The sequence below is a fragment of the Schistocerca piceifrons genome, chromosome 7, assembly GCF_021461385.2.
Source record: "Schistocerca piceifrons isolate TAMUIC-IGC-003096 chromosome 7, iqSchPice1.1, whole genome shotgun sequence".
In the NCBI taxonomy this organism is placed as follows: domain Eukaryota; kingdom Metazoa; phylum Arthropoda; class Insecta; order Orthoptera; family Acrididae; genus Schistocerca; species Schistocerca piceifrons.
The window spans coordinates 283,513,215-283,537,454 of record NC_060144.1 but is presented as its reverse complement, the minus strand read 5'-3'; the positions used below and the strand labels follow the sequence as shown (position 1 = coordinate 283,537,454).

Sequence of the window (24,240 nt, the reverse complement as noted above, 5' to 3'; positions counted from 1 at the left end):
GGTGTGATTATAGCCATAAGAAAAGACCACACTGATCAGCCAGAACAGTAAGACCACCTGCCTAATAGCCAGTATGTCCATCTTTGGCACGGATAACAGCTGCGACACATCATGGCATAGAAGCAATGAGGCCTTGGTTGGTTGTTGGAGGGATTTGATGCCACATTTGTGTGTGTGTGTGTGTGTGTGTGTGTGTGTGTGTGCGCGCGGGCGCGCGCGCGCACACACACACACTCTTAGAGAATATTTCATGTATAGTGCCTGGTCATGTTATATAAGGTAATGATGTCAAGTTAATAGCTATAGACAGTGACACTGACCTGATTACGGTAGGTAGAAGAGATAGGGAGACATGTGAAATTGTTCTAAATCCCTTATCTGAACATTGCCTTGACTAGGTAATCGGAGAACATACTTCTGAAGGCAATATTAAATCTCCTGGTCGCCAATAGGCTCAAACTTTTTGGCTCAGTGTAGAACCTATAATCAGTGACCATAAGTTTATTACAGCATCACTGAATACAGATGTAAATAGGAATATAAATAAATGAATGTTTTTGCTTAGCATAAACAAGAAGAAACAAGTTTCAGATTACCAGAGTGGTCAACATGAAAACTGAACTCTAGCACTGATAGTGTTGCATCAGTGGACAAAGTTCAAGAGCACTCTAAAATATGCTTTATGCTGGTATGTGCTGGTCAAAGTTGAGAGAGATGGGAAGTACCAGCCATGGTTTAGCAGCCATGTTAGAAAGCTGCTATGAAAGCTGAGAAAATTCACAGCAAATTTAAACACTCCCAAAGCTTCACAGACAATCAAAAACTGAACTACATCAAAATTAACATGCATGAAATGTTCAGTGAATTAGAAAGTAAAATTCTATCTACCAACCTGACAGAAAATCATAGAAGTTTTGATTTGATGTTGAATCGGGAAAAGGATTGAAGCCATCTGTCCACACTGAGATTATAATGGCATCAGAACAGAGGATGGCACAGAAGGCCGAAATACTAAGTGTCTTTCTGAAACTGTTCATTGAGGAATATTGCACTTTAGTTACCCCTTAAATTGTCACATGAATGTCAAAATGACAGGTATTTAAATAAGTGACCATTGGATTGAAGAGCAACTGAAATTGCTCAACAAAAGAAATGTCACTGGACGTGATAAGAGTTCCAGTACGAATCTACAGAGTATGTGAAAGAGCTTGCCCATCTTCTATCAACAGTATACAGTAGGTCTCAGGAAGAGTGAAGTGCTCTTTATGGCTCTTTATGATTAAAAAAAAAAAAAGCACTGGTCATTCCCATTTTCAAGAAAGGTTGTCGAACTTATACACAGTACTATATCTCTAATGTTGGTCTGTTTTAGAATTTTGCAACATGTTTTATGCTTGCATATTATGACATTCCTAGAGACCTTAAATCTCTTGTAGGAATCAACAGGGCTTTCAAAAACAGCAAACATATGTAACTTAGCTTGTTCTGTTTGTCGAAGAGGCCCAGAAGGCTGTAGGTAATGTCTTGATACTGTGTTCCTTGATGTCCAGAAGGTGTTAAAGTTCCATAGAGCCACTCAGTGAACAAAATAAGTGCTTATGGTATGTAAGGCCAGCTGTATGATCAGATTGAAGATTTCTGTCAAACAGAACACATGTCATTCTCAATGGAGAGAGATCTTCAGACATAATAGTAACTTTGGGGTTTTTGCGGGTGACTCTGTTGCATACAGAGAAGTTGCAATGGTAGGAAATTGTAGTGAAATGCAGAAAGACCTGCAGGGGATCGTTGCATGGTGCCGGGATTGAAACAGTTGATGTTAATCATAAATCTAACATGAATAAGTAAGATGACACTTTATTTTGTGATTACAAGAATGGAGAACAATCACTGGAAGCAGTTACTTCCATAAAATATCTAAGAAAGTGCTATTGAAGCAATTTAAAGTGAAACAACCTACGAAACTAATCAGTTTGTGTGTTGCCCAACTACCTGCTAAAGGCACGTTTTTGAAAAACGTGTTCTATTTCATAAGAGAATCCATAGCTGTCTGTCTGTACTAGGTTGGTTAGTCTTCAACTAATCAGCATGGTCTGTGTACTGAAAATGAACTTTCTTTGAATGATTTTATAACTTTATGGCAGAATTGGGAGGCTGGTAAAAATATCCAATGATTAATTTGAATTCAGGTGGGCTGGTTACTCGCATCCAGACTCAATTTCGACCTGCATAGATACAATTTTTGTCAGTTGTAATGAACTCTCCCTCTCAGTGATGTGTGCCTTGTCTTCTCAGTATGTGCCCCATGCTTCGTTAAATTTTATGAAGGTTTCTACATTTTCATGCTCTTGGTTCTGATTATAATGTGAGTGTGGCAGTATTCCTGGAGGGTAGTGAACTCAGTAACTTTGTTACGGATGCTTTGGAAATTTACTTTAGAGGTGTTTGTAGGTATTAGCAATCAAAAGCTGTGTGGGAGGTCTTGTGTCATGCTGAAAAATTGTTACAAGCAATGCCAGTGAAAAGCAAGGATCTGAGTGTAAGTTGGTCCAGTGTGCAGTTTTATCCTGTCACAAAGTTTCAAGGAAAATAATTCTACCACAAAAATAAACAAATCTTACAGAACCATGTATAGATAGTTACCCTCTCTGATAATCACTTCCCAGACATGAGGCAAATTGTTGAAATTGCTTAAGAAATTCATAGTAAGAAACATGTGCAGGAAAGTATTAGGAATTATTTTTGCTTATGTAGGTATGGTACTCAGGAACATACCTAAAGTGTCAATTCCACAAAATACTTTTGCTTATAAGTATTTAATTCTTAAGTACTCAATAAAAAAGGATATTAATACAGTACTAACCATTAGTGAACATCTTTCCATAAATTTTTGGTGAAGCTCATACTCTTAGAACAGAGGAACACATACAGATTCAGTCAGTGACAATTTATATCACAGAAGAGACTTTTCATTTACCACATACAAATCAAACACCTATACAATAAAACAGAATAACACAAACCAGAATTTTTAAACAGCACTTGAGTGAAGATTTTACTACCTAGTTTTTCTTAGTGTTTATTTTTTTCTTTCTGAGAAAAAACATTTTGATTGATTGAATTTTCAGTTACTAAACTGAAACATTCATATCCTGAATACTGATGTGACTGCCGTGGTTCTTTATAAAGCACGATTCTCTGAAGTGGTATGCCATTCTCTGCTCACCTGAGAGCATTGTTGTCCCCCCTCCCAGTTAATTTCTGGGATTTGCAATTTTAATGAAGGTTCTAAACCACAGTACTCATCACTGTATGGGAATTGTTGCTAGTCACTACTGATTCCTGCAGTTACAGATGTGGTTTCCCCACTCTGCCAACAAGAGGGAGCAATGATCGAGTCTGTTGCTCTGCTCCTTGAACAGAACGGAATGACTATGACTCAGACTGGAAGTATCTTACTGTCATAATGTGTGATTTTTATTCATAATATGTGTTGACTAGGGTTGATCTGGAGAACTTAAGATGATAACTGCTTGGTCACGTTACTCAAGTCTTGTAAAGGTATAGTTAGTAGTTGTTTCAGGTCATATTTCAGTAAGACTCAGTTTGGCAGCTGTATCAGCTTGAATTAAGACTCCTGTTCAGAGGGAAAAAGTGATGTTGGCAATATCAATAAAATGGGAACTATATTTACTGATAACGAAGCATTATAATGAAGTGAAGTGCTTTCAGTCCTTTTTCACCAAAATCAGACTATCTCAATCATTTAAGATAAGAGAGATCAGATTTATGTAAACGTCACTCATTAAATGACGAGTAGGTAGTTAAATTTTTCGTTAAACATATTATAACAAGAAACACAGTTCAGTCAAATAGGAGCTGACAGTGATTGCTCATCTTGAAAATAATGTATTGTTAAGCACAATCACACCAGTTTCAGAAGTAAATTACCTGTTTTGGTCATCACAGTCCACCCTCAGATCTAAATGACAAATAAGTTACAAGAAGTTATGCAGTTTACATCAAAATTAAAATAATGCAGTGAATTTAAGTGGTGATGTACCTTAAGAGAGACAGTAGTTCACTCACATGTCACTTTGTCGTGAATATATATGAAGGAAGGTCCTGAGTGTAAAAGCAAATCCCTTGGTGGGCTATTGACTGACTGATCATGTGCATTTGACATTTTTCAGTAAAATTTAAAAGAGCATACATAAGTGCCATAGTCAACAAAATCTTACAAAATTTATTTGCAATTGTGAATTATTTTGACATCAACTGTATTAGGTGTGGAAATATTGCATATTGGTGATGTAGAAAATCTTTGCAGGAGCAAAGTGGATTTCTCACTTGTTATGAGCAGTCGCCATAGCTATTTCATTAACCTTGTTGCAAGAATCCAAGTAATCTTATGAGCAATAGGGGCACAGTCAGTGTAGCATTCGGAGGATTGGATTGATCCAGTGTGTGTGTGTGTGTGTGTGTGTGTGTGTGTGTGTGTGTCGCTGAGATGGTTAAGGCGACCACTCATGATAAGCAGGATATCTGGATTCAAACCCAGTCCGGCACTGATTCTTGTGTGTCACCAATAGGTAATAGGAAGTCTGAGCATTTTCTCCTGTTCTTTGGTTCTGGAATATTTGATTGGTCAGGTTCTTCTTCAGGATCTTCACTGTCGCTGACTAGAGTTTCTGGTTCACATTCTGAGCCTACTTCGGGACACGGAATGTCTTTGTAGTTCTCTTTTTAAAAAGGTACTCTTTTCGTTGTCTTGTCATCCCTGGAGGAATTACTGCAGCAGGAAACCCAGTGGGTCCATTGTCATTGGGGAAGATGCGGTACACAAATTCATTTCCATCAATGTGCAATTTGCAATGTACTCTACCTTTGTAGCTAATGTTGAACTCAAAGTGGTTGTATTTAGTTCTGTGAGGTACTTTGTTAGCATTACTATCCTTCAAGAAATATAGCCAGTCATATGTATTCACAGCAACTTCAACTATTTAATTGCCCACAGCAACATGTGTTGTAGGTGTAGATTTCTCAATGCAGTCGGCGAATTTTTGTATGGAAGAGATATAGGTGACCCTAAATCTTTCCTTTAAAACTCCAAATGCCCAGTCCCATGCAAATTTCATGTGGCCTACTGGCATGAATGACAAAACAATTCTTATTTTTGATATTACTGATTCTCCAAGCAAGATATCCTAATAAGATATTGTTCTTGTTCTGACCTACACAATTGTCAGCATGATTGAACATTGTGTCATCTCCATGACTGTAGTTTTCCAAGTAGTTGTGGAAAAGACTGACAACAACATAGATCCCTTTGTTGTTCCTACACTTTCTGGGAGTAGATAGTTTACTTGTTTGTTCAGTCTCACACATAACCCCAAATATTCCTATTCTGAACGGTACCAAGAAATAAATAGGTCCAGGCTGCAATGGGTTACTAGATATGTGAACCTGCTGGGCCATGTCAAAACTGCAGTGTACACAACTTCTATCACCATCTTCAAAATTTTCCTTAGTCTTTTTGATAGTTCCCTTATAAAACTCTCTTTCTTTTGCAACAAGTTGTAGATGGGACCTCGTTTTTTCAATAGTTCCCATTTTAGTTTCTTCAGGCACTGAAGCCATTGCAGTTCCTGAACTGAAATGCCTTCGGCAAAATGCACAGAGATCTGATTTGGGCTTCATGACAACTATTTCTAGGCATATCTATTTCCGAATATTACAAAACACACTACTTGATACTGGTTTTACGGTCATATCATTTGTAAAGGAAGCCATGTAAGTTTCAAAAATTTTGGCTTTATTATCACTTGAAGGTAGAAGTTTGAAATTTGCATTATACTGAGTGCCACTTCTGCCTGGTAAAATAATGGCATGTTGTTCTGCGTAATTGTGTAAAAACCTTACAACAAACTCTGAATCAGAAAAAGAAGTCACATTCTTAGGAAGTTTTCTTGCATTACATGAGCTTTGACAATCAGTCCTCTACAAACATGCCAACTTTCTACTAAGTACTTACTTTGTGGTTGTTTCCTCTCAGTTTGTACTTTGTTTACGAGCTGTCAAAAAAGGACCTGAAGTTACATACCGCAATAGGCCTAAAATTACTTGATCTAATGTGTTCCTGAAGAGGGGCAGCAGCCTTTTCAGTAGTTTCAGGGGCAACAGTCTGGATGATTGACTGCTATGGCCTTGCAACACTAACCAAAACGGCCTTGCTGTGCTGGTACTGTGAATGGCTGAAAGCAAGGGGAAACTACAGCCGTAATTTTTCCCGAGGGCATGCAGCTCTACTGTATGGTTAAATGATGATGGCGCCCTCTTGGGTAAAATATTCCGGAGGTAAAATAGTCCCCCATTCGGATCTCTGGGTGGGGATTACTCAAGAGGACATCATTATCAGGAGAAAGAAAACTGGCGTTCTACGGATCGGGGCCTGGAATGTCAGATGCCTTAATTGGGCAGATAGGTTAGAAAATTTAAAAAGTGAAATAGATAGGTTGAAGTTAGATATAGTGGGAATTAGTGAAGTTCGGTGGCAGGAGGAACAAGACTTTTGGTCACGTGAATACAGGGTTATAAATACAAAATCAAATAGGGGTAATGCAGGAGTAGGTTTAATAATGAATAAAAAAATAGTAGTGTGGGCAAGCTACTACAAACAGCATAGTGAACGCATTATTGTGGCCAAGATAGACACGAAGCCCATGCCTACTACAGTAGTACAAGTTTATATGCCAACTAGCTCTGCAGATGATGAAGAAATTGATGAAATGTATGATGAGATAAAAGAAATTATTCAGGTAGTGAAGGGAGATGAAAATTTAATAGTCATTGGTGACTGGAATTCGAGAGTAGGAAAAGGGAGAGAAGGAAACATAGTAGGTGAATATGGATTGGGGGTAAGAAATGAAAGAGGAAGCCGCCTGGTAGAATTTTGCACAGAGCACAACTTAATCATAGCTAACACTTCATTCAAGAATCATAAAAGAAGGTTGTATACATGGAAGAATCCTGGAGATACTAGAAGGTATCGGATAGATTATTTAATGGTAAGACAGAGATCTAGGAACCAGGTTTTAAATTGTAAGACATTTCCAGGGGCAGATGTCGACTCTGACAACAATCTATTGGTTACGAACTGCAGATTAAAACTGAAGAAACTGCAAAAAGGTGGGAATTTAAAGGTATGGGACCTGGATAAACTGACTAAACCAGAGGTTGTACAGAGTTTCAGGGAGAGCATAAGGGAACAATTGGCAGGAATGGGGGAAAGAAATACAGTAGAAGAAGAATGGGTAGCTGTGAGGGATGAAGTAGTGAAGGCAGCAGAGGATCAAGTAGGTAAAAGATGAGGGCTAGTAGAAATCCTTGGGTAACAGAAGAAATATTGAATTTAATTGATGAAAGGAGAAAATATAAAAATGCAGTAAATGAAGCAGGCAAAAAGGAATACAAACAAGATCGACAGGAAGTGCAAAATGGCTAAGCAGGGATGGCTCGAGGACAAATCTAAGGATGTAGAGGCTTATCGCACTAGGGGTAAGATAGATACTGCCTACAGGAAAATTAGAGAGACCTTTGGAGAAAAGAGAGCCACTTGTATGAATATCAAGAGCTCAGATGGAAACCCAGTTCTAAGCAAAGAAGGGAAAGCAGAAAAGTGGAAGGAGTATACAGAGGGTCTATACAAGGGCAATATACTTGAGGACAATATTATGGAAATGGAAGAGGATGTAGACGAAGATGAAATGGGAGATTTGATACTGCGTGAAGAGTTTGACAGAGCACTGAAAGACCTGAGTCGAAACAAGGCCCCGGGAGTAGACAACATTTCATTGGAACTACTGGCGGCCTTGGGAGAGCCAGTCCTGACAAAACTCTACCATCTGGTGAGCGAGATGTATGAGACAGGCGAAATACCCTCAGACTTCAAGAAGAATATCATAATTCCAATCCCAATTACAGAACTATCTGTTTAATAAGTCACAGCTGCAAAATACTAACGCGAATTCTTTACACACAAATGAAAAAAACTAGTAGAAGCCGACCTCGGCGAAGATCAGTTTGGATTCCGCAGAAATGTTGGAACATGTGAGGCAATACTGACCCTACGAATTATCTTAGAAAATAGATTAAGGAAAGGCAAACCTACATTTCTAGCATTTGTGGACTTAGAGAAAGCTTTTGACAATGTTGACTGGAATACTCTCTTTCAAATTCTAAAGGTGGCAGGGGTAAAATACAGGGAGCGAAAGGCTATTTACAATTTGTACAGAAACCAGATGGCAGTTATAAGAGTAGAAGGACATGAAAGGGAACCAGTGGTTGGGAAGGGAGTGAGACAGGGTTGTAGCCTGTCCCCGATGTTATTCAATCTGAATATTGAGCAAGCAGTAAAGTAAACAAAAGAAGAATTCGGAGTAGGTATTAAAATCCATGGAGAAGAAATAAAAACTTTGAGGTTCGCCGATGACATTGTAATTCTGTCAGAGACAGCAAAGGACTTGGAACAGCAGTTGAACGGAATGGACAGTGTATTGAAAGGAGGATATAAGATGAACATCAACAAAAGCAAAACGAGGATAATGGAATGTAGTCAAATTAAGTCGGGTGATGCTGAGGGAATTAGATTAGGAAATGAGTTTTGCTATTTGTGGTGCAAAATAACTGATGATGGTCGAAGTAGAGAGGATATAAAATGTAGACTGGCAATGGCAAGGAAAGCGTTTCTGAAGAAGAGAAATTTGTTAACATCGAGTATAGATTTAAGTATCAGGAAGTTGTTTCTGAAAGTATTTCTATGGAGTGTAGCCATGTATAGAAGTGAAACATGGACGATAAATAGTTGGACAAGAAGAGAATAGAATCTTTCAAAATGTGGTGCTACAGAAGAATGCTGAAGATTAGATGGGTAGATCACATAACTAATGAGGAAGTATTGAATAGAATTGGGGAGAAGAGGAGTGTGTGGCACAACTTGAAAAGAAGGGACCAGTTGGTAGGACATGTTCTGAGGCATCAAGGGATCACCAATTTAGTATTGGAGGGCAGCGTGGAGGGTAAAAATCGTAGAGGGAGACCAAGAGATGAATACACTAAGCAGGATTCAGAAGGATGTAGGTTGCAGTAAGTACTGGGAGATGAAGAAGCTCGCACAGGATAGAGTAGCATGGAGAGCTGCATCAAATCAGTCTCAGGACTGAAGAAAACTACTACTACTACTACTACTACTACTACTGTCATTTGGAGGCCTGTTAGCTGTAGCTTATAAGTTATGCAAGATATGCATTTGTGCCTAGGTTTCAGCTGTTGAACTGCATCTCCCCTACCATATACGTTGTTGTTTAGGTTGGAGCCCCCTTTTCTATCTTACTCTGCATAGGTAGAAACAGTTTGATTACCCACACTAGCAGTAATGAGGAGATTGGCGGAACAAAACAGATGGTCACAGCGGTGACTGACAGTGGAGACCACGAGGTGAATTCATAAACAGTGTAAGTCCAGGGCATACCTGAGTTGTCTAACCACACACTACATTCCAGGGAAAAGTCCAAACAATGAAATGTTTTATCAGACAGGATCAAAATACTGTGCCTGTATCTGACTCCAGTGACTAGTGAAAGACCGGCTACAGTCGCAGGGCTGCGATGTATTGGTAAACCCTCATCAAAGGATGATGCCACCTCACATGCTTGCCGAAGCAGCTGCACCCATCAGGTGCACAAACACTCTAGACACTTGGGCTAGGTGTGAAATTTTGAATCACACTCAGATTCCAAAGCCCCCACAGCTGTTGGTGTCCCTTCCTTACTGCACCATCTGCATGGATATGGCCCAATACATAGTCTGATAGTATAACAATAAGTTAACACCAGATTTATTTTTTGTTAAAGTCCTTTAAAAATTCATGTTAAATAAGAAATATCTTATTTATAAATACTGTTGTTAAAAAGTAGTATTGAAAATGAGCAGGGATTTGTATGAGGCAGATAATTTTGTTTCTGAGCAGAAAGCAGTGATGTCTAGCATCCTGGTCGCCGCACACATGCTTATTTCCTTGTTGATAGCACTCTCACTCAGACGCCGCAGGCAGGCAGCAGGTGGATTTCATTTGTCATGTACTTGTGATGTTTACATACAGCTCCAGATGACAGTTGCAATGATCTAAATTTTTTAGATGACATTTTATAAACACAGTCTCTGGAGCTGCAATCATGTGAGCATATAGAGAGTTGAGTTCACCTGTTGCCTGCCTACGTTGTCTGAGCTGGAGCACTGTCAAGAAGGAAATGAGCTTGCATGTGGTGATCAGGATGCCAGAATGCGGTGCCATCTCCCAGTAAGAAATGAAATTATTTGCATCAAGAACTCTCTGCAAATATTCACTGTTTCTTTTTAACAATAAGGTGTATGATACTTCTTATTAAAGATGAAATTTTAAACACCTACGTAAAAACTTTAAACACTATTATTTGCATACTGTCATAATATGTGTAAAATATACCTGCTTTTACAAATGCAACACGTCTGTGTCTTAAGATACACTAACTGCAGACTTTGTGTTGCAGTTTTATTCATTCCACAGATTAAAAATTTACATATACTCTTTCAAATTTTTATTAAAATGTAACACATGTATGACGTCACTTTATTTTACTGTATTTCATTTTAATCTTGGCATAATCTGCATATCTTCTCTTATAAGTTTCAAACTTGTTTGTGTTATAGATCCGAGGATGGCAAATGATCGGCGAAACAGTTAATTTAGTTTTAAAATTAATGTGACTGTGGCAGATGATAAATTATTTTCAAAACTTATTATATTTGTAAATCATTTAACACAGTCTACTGCATAATGAGATACAGTTATGGTCCCTGGAAAGTAAAATTGCATGGCTGAACTGTCTTTTGGGGCTCTGTATTTTGTGTTCCTTTGTTCTCGGCATGCTTTTATTCCTTTGGCGGCCAGTGTGACCTCCTGTTCTGTTAAGAGAATAATAATCCAGCCTTGCAAATGATATGTCATTGAAGCTATAATATTAAAGTTTACAAGGTAGAATTTTATATTCCATACTATCGAAGGTCTTTAAGTGGTAAGATTTCATCCATAGCTCTGTTAGGACTTCATTTACCAGATTACTTATGTATTTATTTTAAGCTGGCTTTTTGAAAACCAAGTTAAGAGAGAGTTACAAAATTCTGCTGTCAGAAAGATGTCTGTAATATTATTGTAAGATACTTTCTCGAAAATTTGAGGATGTCAGAAGGGGTGAAAGGGACGTGTAATTGAAGGTGATTTGCTTATCTGTATTTTTATGTGTAGATGTTAATAAGAGATGGTCCTACTGAACCAGATTTTAACACTGTAAACAATGTTAATGTTTGCATACAAGTACTGTAACATAAACTGAAGCATGTTTTTAATACTGAAATTGCTGGGCCATTAATTTTTAGTTCTTTTGAACTTGTCAGTCTTATGTGTTTGTCATATTTGCTTTCATCAATTATTGGACCAATTTTATAATTGTAAATTTTCTTTATAGCAGTGACAACAAGGAGAGTGGGGATTCAGGAATCTTGAAAAAGTCTCAGAGCTTTACTCCTACACCAGTGCATGAATTACCCAACACTGATGATGGTGCTTCTCAGATAGTTCGCTCTGCATCTTTAGCTGAGACTGCAACACAAAATCAACTGCCTGATGCTACTATAGATGCAAGTTGTCTGGAAGATGATATGTCAGGTGGATGTGACCTAGCATCATTTCTCATACATCGTGCCTGTCAAAATTCCACTCTTGCCAACTACTTCTACTGGCAAGTATTGCATGTGAATCATATTAATTTTGATTGTTTTTGTTGTTGTTGCAACAGTGAAATTCCTGGATGGAACAGTATGTAAAATAAAGGAAAGGCAATCACTCATCTATAGCAGATCAATGCATGGAGCACAGTAACACATAACAGGAAACTGTATTCACATTAGTTTTTGAGCACTAGTTCTTTTCCAGCAATAGTACGCAGAACCACACACTCACGTGGCCGCAGAAATTATTAGACAGGATTTAGTACTAACCAGGTGCACAAACAGAAGTAATGTGATCAGGTTTGATAGGTACAAATTAAAAAGTACTGTCAGTTATGAATTTCTTAATACTTTTTAAGAAATGTGGAAAAAGCGGAAGGCAGTAAAAAGTTTAAGATGTAAAAGTGTTGGGGCAAAGAAAATAACACCAAAAGGCCAGAACAGGGGAGACGAGGGCACGAAAGAAATAAGTAGTGACAGTGAACTGACAGTCAGTATTCAGCTTTTGGAGTTACATTAAAATCTGAGAGTTATGAGCAGTGTATGGGGAGAGATTTAGAAATTCAGAAAGAAATGGGAGTATGAGGGGCGGGTGTGTGGAATTGTCAAGACAGGTAAAATAAGGACAAAATAAGAGGTCGAAGAAAATCAGCCAACCAGTTGATTTGTTTTCAACTTCTTCAGATTTACACTGTTGCTGTTTAACAGCGATGTTTAAGATTTTGTCAATATAAAATTTGTAAGCCATTCGGACAAAGAGAATATGGAGATTATAAATTGAAAAGGCAAATTTAACTGTGGAAAACTGAGAAGTAACTACAAGGTGTACAACGTTGTTTCCGCTGTTTGCCAATAGGTGCGACAACGGTAAGTAGCGGTCAAAAGAAACAGATCGCAGACGTCAGGCAGTTACCTTGGACCTCAGTCAACATGACCTCATTCAAACATTAGTTGATTTGTCTGCATCATAAAGTTGTTCTTGATTGAAAATGTCAGTTTGTGAGCCTAATTATAGTCATTTGTGAGAGGTGGTGCCGTTTTGTTTCAATATGAAGAAAACAGTGGCCGAGTATCATCGAATGCTCTCAAGTACGTGTGGTAAGAACACTATTAGTGAAAGAACGTGTTGTGAGTGGTTTCAACACTTCAAGCACAGTGATTTTAACATCGTAGACTGGCAGGGTGGTGGAAGAGAGAATGTTTTCGAAAATGCAGAATTGGAGACATTGCTGAGTGAAGACTCACATCAAACTCAAGGAGAATTGGTGTGATTAGTGGGAGTGACACAGCCAGCTATTTCAAAATGTCTCAGGGCTATGGGCATGATTCAGAAAGAGAGAACTTGGGTGTCTTGTGAGCTGCAACCAAGAAATGTTGAACAGCATTTGTGTGTTTGTGAGCAGTTGCTTCAGAGGCAAAAATGGAAGGGATTTCTGTGTCACATTGTGACTAGGGACAAAAAAAGGGTTCATTACGACAACCCTAAATGCAAAAAATCATGGGGATATCCCGGCCGTGCTTCCACGTTGACGGCCATACCAAATATTCATGGCTCCAAGATCATGCTCTGCATTTGGTGGGACCAGCTCAGCATTGGGTATTATGAGGTGTTAAAAGCAAGTAAAACAATCACAGGTGCTCGTTATCGAATGTAATTAATGCATTTGAGCTGAGCATTAAAAGACAAAAGGCCGCAGTACAGCGAGAGGCACGATAAACTGATTTTGCAGCATGACAATGCTTGAGCCCATGTTGCAAAAAAGGTCAAAACATACTTGGAAATGTTAAAAAGGGTAGTCCTACCACACCTGCCATATTCTCCAGACATCGCTCCCTCTGACTACCACCTGTTTAGATCAATGGCGCATGGCTTGGTTGACCAACACTTCCGATCTCGTGAAGTAGTCACAAATTGGATCGATTCGTGGAGCGCCTAAGATGATGAACAATTTTTGTGATGTTGGATTTGTACATTGCCCGCAAGCTGGGAGAAAGTAGTGGCCAGCAATGAAAATACTTTGAATGATACATGTGTAACCAATTTTTTTCATTGAAGCCTCAAATGTTGGGGAAGAAATGGCAGAAGTGGTGCACCTTGTAGTATTGTTGCAGACAAGGTGGATGTGCAGAGCATATTGCAGAGTAGGTTTGCCACCTCATAACACTCTGCCATCCGGCGACACCACAGTGGTGTCGTGCGTGAAGTAATGGTCAATGGCCAGCGACACGACAGTGGTGTAGTGAGTATAGTATCGTGCAAAAAACGTTCAAATGGCTCTGAGCACTATGGGACTTAACATCCGAGGTCATCAGTCCCCTAGAACTTAGAACTACTTAAGCCTAAATAACGTAAGGCCATCACACACATCCATGCCTAAGGCAGGATTCGAACCTGCAACCGTAGCGTTCACATGGTTCCAGACTGAAGCGCCTAGAACCGCTCGGCCACAGCCAGTATCGCACAGTGGCAGGCGACAGCACTTCAGTATCTTTGGCATTCTGTTGGTGATCTGTTTAGGTAACAATAAGTTACACATGTCCACAAGTTCTTTGTTTTTATAAGTACCTGTGCCCTTTCATCATGGCACACAAGAGAAGATTCGATTATTTACGATGAGTGCGTGGAGCAAAACTTGGAGATTGCCACTACATCGCATACGTCTCATCATGATCTGGTTGACAGACTTTCCGGTCACATAAAGCAACACCAGCTAATAGGCCTACGTATTTCTGAAACGAATAAATGAAAACAAAGAAACTGCCATGTATGTTCCAAAAACAAAAAAAGAACAACAAACTTAATGTGCAAGTCTTGTGGAGTTGCATTACGTCTTGGAGGCTGTTTTGCTGCATATCATACGAAAGAGAAATTCTAAGTCCCAGAGACAATGCAAATAAACAAATATATGAAACAAACAAATTTTGTATTTATTTACATATGTGTATCTTCAGAATTTCATGAAAGTAGGGGAGAAGGGTTGAGAACTTATGAGAACTAATGACGAGATTAGTAAAACGTAACAATTTATAATCTCTTCATAATCTCCAGAACGGCTGGCGACAAGCCAGGTAATCCAGATTAGCGCTGCCAGTGCCAAGCAAATAAATTTATAAGAGACGTGTGGACAGCAAAGTGTTAAGAGTTCAAAAGTTCTGATACTGATTTTCTAAATGACTTACCTGTGACCGTTCACTGTAAAGATGAGCTTCATAATCTCAAAACCTGTATGGAAATTGGCTGATAAACATTTCTTCATACATCATCCTTACCTTGCATACATTTCACAGAAAATGGTACTGGCAATTTGCATTTTGTGGGTTTTACAACACTGCTTTCCACTTACATATGTGGTAAAGAGTTTTCATAGGGCATAAAAGTGTGTTGTGATGAGGAGTCAAGATTTAAGTTGAGATGTGGGATCCAGGTGAAAGAGTTCATCAAAATGCCTTGCTGTTTTGATAAGTGTTACTCCCATCATCTTTGCCGGCTGATGGGACTGACAGTAATTGATACATTGTATCGGTTCAATGAATTCACTAAACGGGAAACGAGAGAACATTATTATAGTTAAACTTGTCAAGAAAAACTAGGAGACCAGTTAGCTGGCAGATTTCATTGAAGGATGATAGATAGAAGAAGGGAATATTCATCCCTTTTTGTTGTACGACACCTTGTTTGTAATGGTTCATGATATCGTGAAAGAATAGCTTCTTCATAAATTCAGATCATTTTATGAATACATAAGCATTAATGAACATATTTGGTCATACAATTTGCAACAAAATTAAACAGTCTTTTTCAAAACCCAAGTTCATAATGAAGAAAATCCAGTATAGAAGATGTAGGAACTATCAGAATAAACTGTTTCTTCCAGGACGTAAGGTAGTGTGAAGATAACTAGCAGATAGGGGAACACAAACTGTGAGAACTAATATGGCATTGGAAGAAAGATCATAGGCAAGAATCATAGAGTAAGAGTTGACCCATTTCAGGAGGCTTTTTCTTACCTTTCTCTTTTTACCAAGACAGTGTGTCCAAAAAAAATCTTGGTGTCCAACAATGTTTGTTACTACTTTATTTTGTGGTTCCTAGCATGGCCTCAGGTATTCGTGTTACAATGCATGCCACATTTGAAGGTGCCCCAGTTATGAACCACTGGTAGCTAGTAAAATTCAGTCTTCCTCCAGCAATCTTGCCATTTATAGTGCCAGGTGGCAAAAAATAGTATCATGATGATTGTAACATGGCCATATTAGGTGGTTGTGCTATCTATCTCTCTCTCTCTCTCTCTCTCTCTCTCTCTCTCTCTCTTTCTTTCATAGGTACCTTCTGACACTGAGCAGCAATACCTGAATGCATTAAAATAAAAATGATGGTGTGTTACCTTTACATACTGTGCAGTAGTGCAATCATCAAAGCTTTTTTCCTTATACACACTTTAAATTTCTTTATTCAGTAAAAGAAACTAGAGCAATTCGTGTCATAATAAACAATACGAGTTAAAGGTATTGTAAAATATAAGTTAACTGGACTCTGTGCTGAACAGAAAATTGGAAAATTGAAAAAGTTGTTCTTAATTCTGAAGTATTAAGACAGTTTTGTGCTGATTGGCTATTTGTTTTAAACAAAAGTGCCCTACTCACTCAAATACAGTCTGTACCAGCTGTTTTTTAAACAATTCTTATATGATCAGTATTTAAACTTGACATGTCAACTAATTGAATCTTTAAAATATTGCTAACTAAAATTATATCTTAGGTACCTGTTGATAGAATGTGAAGACCAAGAACCTGCTGTGAAGCAGGATAGCAGAGTCAGAGATATGTACTTAACAGTTATGAGAATGTTCTCACAGGTACGTATTGATAGCTCATAATTTTAATGTTCTATAATCTGGCGAAGCTCATAGTTTTGAGTGTTCCAGCCCACTTCTTGTTATATATCTGTTGTAGACTCTACTCAAAGGTAATGCTGATCTGCAAAAGCGAAGAGTCTTTCTATCCCGTCAACAGGGCTTCATTGATAAACTTGTGAAGCTTGTTAAAACAGTTGCAAGAGAGAGTGGAAACAGAAAGAAAAAGGTATGTGTTAGCTATATTATTTGATCCATGTACTTTTTATGATTGTATGTATTCAAAACAGTTATTGAAGAAAACATACTTTCACACAGACTGAGAGACTCCAGGCCTTATTGGGAGATCCTGAAGCATTCAAGATTAATTTTGCCAATTTTGAGCCTCTTCCATTTCCTCTGGACCCAGATGTTCTAATTAAAGGTGTTGTGCCTGAGAAGTAAGTTGTATTCTTGTCTCTTTTTTTTGGCTGATTTTTAACTTTCATTCTTCCAAATAAAAATTAAATAATCTTTAGTGATAAACTACATAAAAAACTGTCATGATCACATTATAGGCAAATATGGAATATTATAGCATTAAAGTTATTTAGGACTTCTGCCCATTAATTCTTACAAATGGACTGACCTTCATGCACCAATGTGTGTGTGTGTGTGTGTGTGTGTGTGTGTGTGTGTGTGTGTGTGTGTTGCAACATGTTGTGGTTGCAAACTCAAGAAGAATATTAACCATTATTGTGTCTAAAAGCCTTATGGTTCATATTTTATTTCTCAAAAGTGAAAATGAGAATTGCAGATCTTTTATCTGGGAAAAGATATTTTGACTTGCACTCAACACTTTTGTCATCAGTCTTGTGACTGGTTTGATGTGACCCACAATGAGTTCCTTTCTTGTGCCAACTTCTTCACCTGAGTAACACTTTCATCCTACATCCTTGTTGAATATATTCCAAATCTGTCTTCCTGTAATTTTTACCCTTGCAGCACCCTTTAGTATCATGGTATTTATTCTTGATGTCTTAACAAATGTTCCATCACCATGTCCCTCTTTCTTGTCAGTGTTTCCTTCTTGTCAGTGTTTTCCAAATATTCATTTCTTCACTTATGTGGAGACCATCCTCATTCTTTGCTTTATCAGTCCATCTCCATAGTTAGTAAGAAATTAGCCATAGAACCTGCTGCAATATATTGGAAATGGACCCTGAGGAGTTATTTTAGTAGTGGAAAAATTTGGGTGTCATGTAAATGCAGAACTATGAGTCAATAGCACATTTTAAAAAACAGCAGCATTTATTCTAATGTGCAACACACCGGAATTACCTGTACGTATTTGTGCAAGCTGTATCAGTCTTAAGGTTCATCAGTATGTCCCCAACCAAATGCGATGCTTCTGATGTCAAAGATTTGGTCATACCATTATGGCATGTGCTGGGACAGCTACATGTGGAAATTATGGAGGCTCAGCTCATGAATTCGGTAACTCTTCTACATTTCTTCTGAAATGTAGGCTGCTCCATGGATCACCCATTATGGAGAAGAAAGTGTGCAGTTTAAAACAAAGAAAGGAAAATTCAGGAGTTGAAAGTTAAGAGAAGCATGCCCTATGGTGAAGCTATAAAAGCTTTCATACCCTCCAGTGTTCACTATTTCTTCTGCATCGACCCTTAAGGAGCCAATTGCCAAGGTGATGCCTCCAAACAAACCCAGGCCACAGATTCAGGTAAAACTACATGTGCTTGTCAGTGAACCTGTGGGGGAAAGAGCTACACTTGAACCGGAAATCTTTTGGAATCTCGGCCACATTCCAGTGCACACAAATCAGAAAACCATTAAGCTGTTCTCTCTACCCATCCAAGCAACTCCTCTCGTAAGTAAGGAAACTGTCGCACAAAAAGTCGTTTGAAGTGGAAGAAAGTGGCAGCAAAACTATTGAATCAGTGAGCATTTTCCCTTTCAATAATGATTTTATGCTCGAGGACATTGATATCACATGAACTGGAAAGCTGGGCACCTTCTCATGTTCCCCCTGACCTCTCATGTAAATTGCCACTGCTGAGGCAGAAGGACAGAGACAACCATAACTTCCATAGGGACTTCCCTATTGCAGTAGCACTTAAATGGATACCGATCATATTTGGTAGAGTTATAGACCCTGGCTATGGAGTGTCTGTTCTACATCTGCTTAAAAGAAACTCATTTTGAAGTCACTGACACACCTGCATGAAGGGGTTGCCCTTACCACAGCCATACACGTAGTTGCTACGGAAATTCTCACACTAGTTAAAATCATTGTGTGTTCTCTATATCCTCCACCCCATGATCTGTTGCCTGCAGATGCACTGATATAACTCTTCCATGCACTTCCCTGTCCATTCCTCCTCTTGGGTGACTTCAAAGCACTCAATGTGCTGTGGGGCTTGGCTACCACTTGCTCCATGGATGGAATTATCGAGTGCCTTTTGAATTATGGTGAGATGACAAACTTTTCTACAGCTACAGGATCATCTTCAGCCATTGACATCATTTTTACCCCCTAGCTATTCAGTTCAGTGGGAAGTAGCCATAGATTTCCCTTCTAGTGTCCACTTTCCAGTGTGGATTTGTCTGCCAATTTGGACAGTGGTTAACAGGAGACTGTAAAGGTAAATGGTTCAAATGCAGATTGGTTGGGACGCTTTCAACAGGCCATCTTCAAACAGGATTGTGACCAGGAGATGGACCAGATCACCTGTGAGATCAAATGAGCTGCCGCAGATTCCATTATCCAGTCTGGCAACCACCTTAGATGATGACCTGTCCCTTGGTGGAATGACAAATACCACTCAGCAATCAGAGCCAGGCTTCCAGTTTTGCAGAAATCCAAACACAATCCAACTACAGAAATGCTTCATGTCTTCTGGTCTGCAAGAGCACAAGTGAGGCAAGTGATAAAAGAATGGAAGAGAATGCAAGGAGGTATTTTGTAACTTCCATTAATCGGTCCACTTCATTGCAAAAGTCTGGGACTCAACAGGGCAGATTTCATGCAAAGGTAGTGCACTTCTCTTTAAGGCCTTGTTGAGAAATGAGACATTGGTGGACATGTTCAAAGACATAGTTCAGATTTTAGTGGAACCCTTTTTTACAATCACTGTGTCATCCAAATGAGCTCCTGCATTCCAGGTATTCTGTAGGGCTGTGGATATGAGGAGGCTGTGCTGCTTCTACTGTGATGAGGTCTACAATCTTCCATTCTCCATGTGGGAATTGAAATCAGTTCTGTCTGCGGTCAGACACACTGTTCCAGAACTGGATCAGAGACATTATGCCATGCTCTGCCATCTTTGTCCTGAAGGCAAAGGAGAGTTCCTATCTTGTTTCTATTGAATCTGGTTTGATGGACACTACCTTATGACTTCGAAGGAGGCAATATTAATTCCTTATTCCTTGAGTGAAACCAGGCAAGGATCATAACAGACCCTAACAGTTACTGGGAGCCCTTACCAACTGCTGCCTCATCTGGCTCCTCAAGTCCCAAGGTCGCCTGTGCTGCAACCAGTGCAGTTTCAGGCAGTACTATTCTGGCCTTGACAACTTAATTCTACTGGAAATGGTGCTACAGGATTCCTTCTTAGGCTGAAACCATTTGATTAGTGTTTCAAGACATCTCCTGGAGGTACATCATCCTCCACAAACTTCATAAATGGGGACTGCGTGGATGTCTGCCACTGCTTAACTAATCCTTCCTTGAGGAAATGGTGCTTCTAATATCAAACTGGTGTTGCCATGCAGAATAGGTTCCCACAAGACAGTGTACTCAGTGTCACACTGTTTACAATCACTATCAAAGGAATCTCCTCCAAAGTCTGGAGCCCTGTCAGATTTTCTTTGTTTGCAGATTACTTTGCAATCATCTACTCTTCCTCAGACCTTACAAAGACGAGGCAAGTAGTTGACAATCAGGAGGCTGGAAGCTTGGGTGAATAAAACTAATTTTAGGTTCTCAACAGAGAAGACTGCTTTGTCAATTTTAACCATCTCCACAAAGTTATCACCAACCAGAGCTAACAATGGGGGCCTGTGTTTTACATTTTGAGGACAATGTGCACTTTATGGGCCTACTATTTGACCCTGAATTAACTGGGCTCCCACACCTAAAAGAACTGCAAACAAAATGCTTCAGATCATTGAATATTTGAAATATCTCAGCAGAAAGTGTGGGGAACTGATAGGTCCACCTCCTGCATTTTTATAGGGCATTTGTCAGATCAGCCCAGATTTGGCCCTTATTGGCTACCTCAAAATGTTACACCCTATCTACCGTTAGGGCATTCGGATATCAACCGGAGCCTTAGACGAGCCCAGTTCAGAGTTTGTGTGCAAAGGATGGTGAAGTTCCACTCTGGATTCGGCGGCACCTCTTTCTGGCTCGAAAATCTCAGCATTGTGTCAGTCGTTAGCATTTAGTGTGGCTGTCTGCCGTAACTTTGAGTGGATGTTCAGGAGTTGGCCCTAAGTGACCAAGCCATTTGGGATATGTGCTGATGATTGTCTCAAGAATCTGAATATACTGCACCTCTGAATACACAGCCAGGGGTCGGACAAAGTGCCACCTTGGCAACATCAGAGACCCAAAGTGATTTTCAGCGTTTTGTACTCCTATATGCAATCCCCTTGCATGCTGTCATTTCATTGTGTGTCAATAGGAAACTGAATCATTGGAGGTTGCGAGAAAACAAACTCTGGTCACTCAAATCGACCATAAAGGTATGGCAGGTTTCAAGCCAACCTCACTGATTGAAGGAAGTGCTGCTCACCAGACTGTGAATAGGACATAGTCCTTTAACATATGGTTTCCCCCTCCAAAAGGAGGATCCACCACTTTGTGAAGCTTGTGGTGTGCCACTTTTGGTTTAGCACATTTTGGCTGTGTGTGTCTTATGTACTGACATCAGGGGAGCATGCAATTTGACTGGTGAACTGCCCACCATCCTGCCTGACACCAGCATCAGTGTTTCTCAGGTTTTTAAATTCTGAGAACTGTCGGGCCTCATCCCTAATATGCTGGGGAGTCCTCTGGACATAGGGACAGCCGTTGTCGCCCCCTCCCCTACACCATACGAGAAAAACACGCTAACCTGTTGTCGGGGCGATAATGACCATGATATTGAGTGCCCTGCATCCAAAAAATTATTAATAATAATAATAATAATAATAATAATAATAATAATTCCCATGGAGGCCCGGGAAAAGAATAGGCCTCCGGTATGTTCTGCCAGTCGTAAAAGGCAACGAAAAGAACAAACCACTAATAGGGCTAACCCCCCCCCCCCCTTTTAGTGTGATTAGTTGGTTCAGGACAGAACTAAAGAAGCCTCAGACAAGCGCCGTCATGGTCGGGGACGACACTTGAACCCTATGCCCGCCCACAATGGTAACGACACTGCTAGCCAACTGGAAAATGATTCAAACCCAAATAGAGGTGTTTTGCAGGATATGCTTCCTGCAACCACCCTAGAAGGAAAACAAAGACCGAGGATGAGTTGGTCAGATGAAGTTAATCGACACCTCATGTTCTGTTACTACCAAGCAACAAACCTAGGAACCAACACAACTGGATACAGATCACAAGTATACACAACATTTATTACCAGAAACCCAGAATTAAAATTTTTAACAGAACAACGACTAGCTGATCAGATCCGTGTAGTAATCAAAAATAACAGGATACCCCAGTCAGAATTAGAAAACATCAAACAACAAGTACAACAAATACTGGAACAAAATATGTGCAATCAGAAGAAGAAGAAAATACAGTAATAGACTCAAACATCCCAGAGCAAACAAATAAAGAACAACACGCATCAATTAAACAGTCAGAGGAAAACGAAATCTTAAGACAGCCACCAGAACAAGCACAAATAGAACACGAAGTGACACACATGTTAGATGTAGAAGAAAAATTTCAGCTGACATATATAGAATACAAAGACACAAATACAGACATTAGAGCATTCTTGCATATACCGCCAAATAACCCACAAGTCGAAACAATAATAAAAACTATCAACACAATCATATACAACAAAATAAATGAAAACACAACTATGGAAGAGCTACAACTACTGGTTTATATAGGAGCACTCACTACACTAAATATACACACTAGGCAGAGATCAGAACCAACCAACACACAGGAGAAACCCACAAAACCAGCATGGCAACACAGGCTACAGATCAGAATAGAAAGACTGAGAAAAGACATCGGACAGCTAACACAATTTATAAGAAATGAAATGTCAGAAAAAAAAAAACAACAAAAAGGTTAGGTAAAATCTCACAACAAGAAGTGATAAAGCAATTAGATGAAAAGAAGCAGAAATTACAAGCATTGGCCAAATGACTTAGAAGATACAAAAAAGTGAAAATAGAAGGAAACAAAACCAAACATTCAACACAAACCAAAAGAAATTTTACCAGACAATAGATAACAAGCACATTAAAATAGACAATCCACCAAACATAACAGACATGGAACACTTCTGGAGCAACATATGGTCAAACCCGGTACAACATAACAGGCATGCACGGTGGATACAAGCAGAAACAGATACATACAAGATGATCCCACAAATGCCTGAAGTGATAATTTTGCAACACGAAGTCACCCAAGCAATTAATTCTACTCACAATTGGAAAGCCCCTGGAAAAGATAAAATAGCAAATTTCTGGCTAAAGAAATTCACCTCAACACATTCACATCTAACTAAATTATTTAACAGTTACATCGCAGACCCATACACATTCCCTGATACACTTACACATGGAAGAACTTATCTGAAACCTAAAGATCAAGCAGACACAGCAAACCCAGCTAAATATCGCCCCATAACATGCCTACCAACAATATACAAAATATTAACTTCAGTCATTACACAGAAATTGACACATACAACACAGAACAAAATTATAAATGAAGAACAAAAAGGCTGTTGCAAAGGAGCACGTGGATGTAAAGAGCAACTGATAACAGATGCAGAGGTGACATATCAAGCTAAAACTAAACAAAGGTTGCTACACTATGCATACAGTGATTACCAAAAAGCTTTTGATAGTGTACCCCACTCATGGTTACTACAGATAAGGGAAATATACAAAGCAGATCCTAAATTGATACAGTTCCTAAACATAGTAATGAAAAATTGGAAAACCACACTTAATATCCAAATAAATTCAAATATCATCACATCACAGCCAATACAGATTAAGCGTGGAATATACCAAGGAGACTCATTAAGTCCTTTCTGGTTGTGCCTTGCTCTGAACCCACTATCCAACATGCTAAATAATACAAATTATGGATACAATATTACTGGAACATACCCACACAAAATCACACATTTGCTATACATGGATGTTCGAAAACTACTGGCAGCAACAAATCAACAACTCAACCAATTACTAAAGATAACAGAAGTATTCAGCAATGATATAAATATGGCTTTTGGAACAGACAAATGTAAGAAAAATAGCATAGTCAAGGGAAAACACACTAAACAAGAAGATTACATAATGGATAGCCACA

At 39.0% G+C, this 24,240-nt stretch overlaps 1 protein-coding gene across 2 annotated transcripts in view; it reads left to right on the top strand.

Moving 5' to 3' along the window:
- The window catches only part of LOC124804755 (phosphatidylinositol 3-kinase catalytic subunit type 3), a 93,740-nt gene that overhangs the window by 47,677 nt on the left and 21,823 nt on the right, over positions 1–24,240 (top strand). The window contains exons 10-13 of one of the 2 annotated variants that reach the window (XM_047265063.1): positions 11,565–11,834; positions 16,583–16,679; positions 16,777–16,905; positions 16,995–17,116. In XM_047265063.1, the coding sequence (XP_047121019.1) occupies positions 11,565–11,834; positions 16,583–16,679; positions 16,777–16,905; positions 16,995–17,116 (618 nt within the window). Of the gene's footprint in view, positions 1–11,561; positions 11,835–16,582; positions 16,680–16,776; positions 16,906–16,994; positions 17,117–24,240 lie in introns of both variants that reach the window. The other variant, XM_047265062.1, reaches the window with a different exon arrangement.